This window comes from Bradysia coprophila, unplaced genomic scaffold (assembly GCF_014529535.1).
Source record: "Bradysia coprophila strain Holo2 unplaced genomic scaffold, BU_Bcop_v1 contig_138, whole genome shotgun sequence".
Taxonomy (NCBI): domain Eukaryota; kingdom Metazoa; phylum Arthropoda; class Insecta; order Diptera; family Sciaridae; genus Bradysia; species Bradysia coprophila.
In genome coordinates, this window is record NW_023503409.1 from 9667290 (window position 1) to 9673810 (window position 6521).

Consider the following 6521-nt stretch of genomic DNA (forward strand, 5'->3'; position numbering starts at 1 on the left):
ATCTATCAAACTCTTAACCTATTTCAAAAACTATATCTTCATGCCACGAGACAGCAATTTCTTATAACCGTCCACAGCGTATGCGATAAATAACTATTTTCCTATTGGTACGTCGCACATATTTCAATTATCGAGGGTTTTATTAGTTTTGCTCATCACGTCAATGATATCACCAGGCATACTCTTAGTTAGTAGACCTGCGAGCTTAAAAGACATTCCAGAATTTCGGAAATAAAATGATGAATCCTAGTTTTGGAATCGTCCAAATTCGCTTCCATAATTCCCTAGGGTCGAAAATGGCTTCTTACATTACTTCTTACAATAACGACGCAGCTAGTAAAAAAGATTTCTTTTCTGTAATGTAATAGTGTCTTGTGCAAAAAAAACCATCACAAAACTCGTGATAAAAATGAAAAGCTCGCTTCGCCTCCGATCAACAAACGTCTCACGAAAACTTCCAATTTTTTTCCCTTGTCATGTACATAACTAATAAAACTCTGCTGAATTAAGGTGGAATTCATTCGTAGCTATTCTTTCTTCATATTGGACATCATTAAATGTTATGTCCCCTCCGTCAAATCAAATCAATCGATTTATAAACGATACCTTGTGACCCTCCTCCACTCGTAAAAGACGAACATAGTTAATTTATAGCTGCTCCATTTCGATCCGATCGAACAAAGCTATTTTCATCTAAAAACCACTAATAAATCAACAAATCGACGTGCAATGTTCTAGTTATTTTCAAAGACACACCGTCAAACAACCGTACCATATTCAGTGAGTTTTCAAGCATCAACCACTGAATCAATGAATTCTTGTTCTATATGCTACACGTTGCAGTATACCTTCATACCCAGAAATAAAATATTTTTTTTTTATTCTGTGAATGAAACAAATTTGCTAATGTCGTTCATTACTCTCTTACTCACTGATGTCAGTGTCATTATAGACGTTTTGTTTATAATTGTTTCTTAGCAATTTTATTTTCGCTAAAACAGCAGAAGAACTGCATACGATATGTAGCTGTTTGCTAAAATGCACTCGGAATGCATTGTTAAATTATGCTTCGCTACGTCTACCTCATTACCTATTAGTATATGCTGTGCGATACACATCACATAACATTTTCCCATCTGACAAAATAGTTTCCTTTTTGGCAACCATCGTCAAATAATTTAATAATAATTATTCGGCTGAATGTTGCCAATGGAAACTGAAGTGCTACTTTTACTTTACGATGTTTGGAAATGTTGCAATTTGTACAATTTGTTTATGATTTATTTGTCTGGCAATTAATTTCTCCGGTCAAAATTTTCTCGATTAGGCGGACGACCATTATACACAGTTATTATGAATGAAGAATGTAAGTCTGCATCTCTACCATTTACTAAACTAAGTTTTCGTAGCATTGAAAACCACTAGGACGTGTCATTATAAGCACTTGAATTGGGCTATTCTGAATCAACTCAAGATCTGTTTCCCTTTCATAGTTTGGTTTCTCGTCCCATCAGTTCCACTGATTGATTTGCAATCTGCTGAAAGAAGCTTGGAAAAAGTGTCCGTAAATATTTTACGAGTGAATTAGCGAAACTTTCGACCAGCTGATATGAAATAGTCATTTAAATTGCAAGATTTCAAAAATGATTATTACAACGCTGAGAGACATTGTAACGTGAGAATGTGTGTTTCGCATTCGAACAGCATGGCTGACAGATTTTTAACTCGGTATTTTGACCATTGATTGGTCTCATGGTTAAACCGCCAACTCCCAACGTTTTTCAAGATCCTCTACGCGGGGTATTTTCACAACACGAGAAGTGGTTCTATAAGTGAGTCAGGAAAGTCATACGAATCAATTTCAATTTTTAATTGGTCGAAGTTTTCGAGAATTTACTCTTAATTGTTAGCGGTACTACTAACAATGGGAACACAGATAAAAATATAATTATATAAGATCTAAATCTTTTTGGGATTAACAGTACGCGACCGAATCTTTTTTAGAATTTAAATTTAATCCCTTCAGTGATTACTTGAACTTATCCCCAAATGAGTAATCCCTAGAGAAATGTAATTTTAATCTTTTAGGCTTGTTTACTATGCGTTGAAAATAGTGCGATAAAAAAATAGCATTGCCCATCCTACTTTTACTTCCATCGGAACATCTGATATGAGAAGAAGTTTTTTTGTGAATCTGCTGGAATGACAAATGATTTTATTAAACAGAATTTTTTTATTTACGTGACGAGATTTGAACCCGGGACCTTCTGCACTCCAGTCGACGATCTTACCACTGCAACAATTTGTTCTTAATCCCAACATGGCCGTTGTTTCAAAGAAACTAATTCCTCGTGGGATTAAAATGCAAATTGCTAGATGCTAAGATCGCTAGTTCAAACGTCACTATTTTTTCATAGTTTTCATTTTTATATTCTTCTGTAGGTTTCTTTACACAATTTTTGTTATAATATTCAACAATTTAAATTCAAGAATGTCTATTTTCCCATAGTAATATGGATGATTAGTTGACCGCTAAAATTGGGGTTTCATTCCAATTTCAATCTTGAATTTCTCTATATCTATACTATCTCTGTGGAAGAATTAAGCTTATTTTAATGAGCATAAAATATAAATAGAATTCAATTTTTTCGGAATTGCTCAACTTTATTTATGATTCACCAAATATTTCGTTCACCTTTCGTGAACATTATCAATGGTGGTAGCTGGAAACAACATAAAAATCACAGTTAAGCGAATAGGGTGATGTTAGTCAAATAAGTTTAGATTAACTATCTCTGTGATTTAATGATTTCTTAAAACTGGTAGAAAGACTTAAAATTTTATGCTTTTAGCCTAGTGGCAGAAAGCAAGGCAGAGAAAAACATCGGAAGTCTCATTGAAACATTTTGAGACCAAATTAATGTATGTTTCAATTAAATTTTCTCACATATTGAACCGTATCTTGTTTGCAAATTAATACAAAAGTGTTATTTCAAGAGAATCAAATTATAGACGAAAAATTCATAGCAACAGTAAGATCATTCAACCCCCAATATTATTCCCTTGACTGTAAGTCATGGGTTTTACAAAAGAAAATACACCGTACATAACACGTTCACTATGATTAAAAATGTATGGAAATGTGATGAAAAAACGTTAAATGTTAAAAATTTGTGCTCTTTGTTAACACGATAACTGGAGCAAAGTTCAACCGATTTTCAAAAACTTTTTTTTTAATCGATTCAACCATCTGGGAGCAAGGCTGTATACTTTGGGGGAGGTCACGCAGACCAAGGTTCTGAAAGAACAGGTTAAGACACCCACGAGGGCGGCTGACACACAAATTTTGACAAATAGATATGTATTTATTGAACATACTCATTACAGATTGTTTGAAATGTCAACTTGAAGAAAAAAAATAGTTTTTATCAGGTTGACATTACAAACAATCTGTAATGAGTATGTTCAATAAATAGCATCTATTTGTCAAAATTTGTGTGTCACCGCCTTCGTGATCAACCTGTTCTTTCAGAACCTTGACGCAGACCGCCATTTTATTAGATACGCGGGAACACACCACTTCTGACGATTTTAGATGTAAAAAATTTCACCACATCATCAAGACGACGAGAATCATCAGAGTAGGTGAATTTTTGTATGAAGTCGGCCATTTTATCATCAACTGTGGTGTGTAACCCGCGTATCTGTATCTGCGTGACCTCCCCAAAGTATACAGCCTTGTCTGGGAGTAGTTTTAGAAAAAAAATTCTGCTTTTTGTTAACACGACAACTGGAGTAATTCTCAACCGATTTTCTAAAAAATGTTTGGTGGAAAATGGAATTAATTCCTGAGGTTAGGTTCTAAGATAGATTATGTTGGTGTAACGAACAAGCTGATGTTGCTAACAGAATTTTTGTATCTATTTAGTATTTTAATAGTATTTTTCTTGTTATGTGACTTTTCCTTGTAAACAACACCGAATAAATGAACAAAAATTAACGAGTGTAAGTTTGCGGCCAGAGCGAAGCGAGGGCCGCAATTCACACGAGTTTAAGTCTCATTGAAAACATGCGTCATTTTGACAAATAGATGCATTTTGTTGAACACATTCATTACAGTTTGTTTGAAATGTTAACTTAAAAAAAAAAAAAGTTTTTATCAGGTTGACATTTCAAACAATCTGTAATGAGTCTGTTCAATAAAAAGCATCTGCCTTAGTGATCAACTCAGAAGTGTCTTAACCTGTTCTTTCAGAACCTTGCGAAAATGGGTGGTATCGGTTCAAACATCTGGGAGTAGTTCTCAAAAGAAGCCTTTTCTACTCTTTGTTAAATCGATCTGGAGTCTTCTTTTTTGATTTTGACCTGTAAACAAAACCGAATAAACAGAACCAAAATTAAAGAGTATGAAGTTTGCAGCCAAAGCGAAGCGAGGGCCGCAATTCACACGAGTTTAAATTTTATTGAAAACATACGTCATTTTTTACTGGGGTATTTTATATACAAAGTTTCGAAGATTTTCAGTGAAACGAAACAGAATTAAATCATAAATGAGAGATTTATTAGACCGTTCTAGTAGTTCTTCTTTCAAATGCGTTTTTGTGGCAATCAACATACAAAATTCCATTCCATTGAAATAAATCAATAAATCATTGCCAATAAAATACTATTTAGAACCTCAGACAAACAGTCAAGGGATATGACTCACCCAACAGGTGGGACCTGTTGTTTAGTCCTATTTTTAATCCCTAAAGAAATTACATTTTTTCAATTTTTAGCTAAGATTAAAAATCTGATCCCGAAAGAATTACTTTTTCAAATTAATCCACTCGGACCTAAAAATTGTAATCTGTGAAGGATGGATGGAACTTCAGTCCCGCTATTTAAGTAAAAAAATTGATATGAGACTTTCAAACGGTTTCTTGAACTTATTCGAATCTTGTTCGAGTATCGGTATCACGAGCAACAGAAACAATCCCATAAATTGTGAATTACATCCTCTTGCATTAACAATGACAAAATTAATTGGACAATTAAGTAATTATAGTAAATTTGTTTAAAATCTATTATTAAAATCCGACACTTTCGGTAAACATTCTATAAATTTGCAAGAGAATGTATACCAAAATATGCAGTGCATATATAATATATACGCCCTACCAAATACACTAGTTTTCAGAAACGACTATAAAATTTTCCCGAAAATATTAATTTAAAACGAGTTGAATTTTCAGTTAGATCTTTGTATATAACGCGACAGCAACTAGCTTTTCAGAAAATAATTTTTCGAGTTGAAGAGATCAGCGCGGGTGATTTATATAAGTTTTAGTGTTTTTCGTGTCTTCTTCAATTCAAAACTTCTAAAATGGTTCGTTGTTGAGCAAAAAGAAATTTGTTTTTCTCGATAAAATCAGAATTTTAAAATTATTTCCACTCATTTTTAGGATGAGATTCCAAAAGATCAAGTTGTGTGTAAGTTAAAACAATCGATAATCAACCGACGGATCTCAGTTAATCGATTTATCTTTCTTGTTTAGTGTTGAAAAATGCATTCGACGCATTCGATCAAGAAAAGAATGGCTACATTGAAGCCGCCATGGTCGGTACCATCCTAAGTATGTTGGGCCATCAGCTGGACGATAAAATGTTGGCCGAAATTATTGCTGAGGTCGATGACGATGGATCCGGTCAGATTGAATTTGCCGAATTTTGTACATTGGCCGCTCGGTTTCTCGTTGAAGAAGATGCCGAGGCTATGCAACAGGAATTGAAGGAAGCTTTCCGTTTATACGATAAAGAAGGTTTGGAATTCTATCGCACACATTCAGTATAGTGAATTTGAGGTTTTCTTCTTTTCATTGATCAAAGGAAATGGATACATAACCACAGACGTTTTACGTGAAATCTTAAAAGAATTGGACGACAAAATTACCAACGAAGATTTGGATATGATGATTGAGGAAATCGATTCGGATGGATCTGGTACAGTGGATTTTGATGGTTAGTATAATTCGATCGGCAATTACACTCTGAATTTCGCTGAACAGTTCCTTGTGTTCTGCGATTATACGTTTAGTCCAATTCGTTAATTCAATTTTATTGTCTATTTATCCCTAGAATTTATGGAAGTTATGACGGGCGGTGATGACTAGATTCAGGTGGAAAAGCTGATGAACAAACGACAACTTATTCATAAATTCAGCCTTAAGACTCTACGTGTAATTTAGATAGACAAAAATTATTATTAAAAATAATGTTTCTACAAATCGAAAATGTTGTTGCGTTTTATAAATATTCCGAAAGAAGTACAATACAAGCGCAACGAATTCGTTTGTATGATGCACCCATCCCATACACATGTTACGTGAATGCCACCAAAAATTAATTTCCATTACTTAACCTTAATATTTTTGTTTCTGATTTTTGTTTCCCAAATAAATAAAATTGGAAAAGGGCCAGCTATAAATTCTTCATATTAGACATACTATTCTGACATATTTAATGCACAAATTAAAATGACA

At 33.7% G+C, this 6521-nt stretch overlaps 1 protein-coding gene across 1 annotated transcript; it reads left to right on the top strand.

Moving 5' to 3' along the window:
- Window positions 1–5215: 5215 nt before the first annotated feature.
- On the top strand, window positions 5216–6273 carry LOC119074053 (troponin C). Its single transcript, XM_037180003.1, has 5 exons — window positions 5216–5368; window positions 5445–5472; window positions 5538–5801; window positions 5869–6000; window positions 6118–6273. Exons 1-5 carry the CDS (start codon window positions 5366–5368, stop codon window positions 6150–6152), a joined length of 462 nt encoding a protein of 153 aa, XP_037035898.1. The 5' UTR covers window positions 5216–5365; the 3' UTR covers window positions 6153–6273.
- The last annotated feature ends 248 nt before the right edge of the window (window positions 6274–6521 follow it).

Excerpts from the sequence above, each read along its gene's own strand:
- LOC119074053 (XM_037180003.1), top strand. Across the intron at positions 5,473-5,537 it reads TCCAAAAGATCAAGTTGTGT|TGTTGAAAAATGCATTCGAC; the intron begins GTAAGTTAAAAC and ends TTTCTTGTTTAG. Across the intron at positions 5,802-5,868 it reads CCGTTTATACGATAAAGAAG|GAAATGGATACATAACCACA; the intron begins GTTTGGAATTCT and ends CATTGATCAAAG.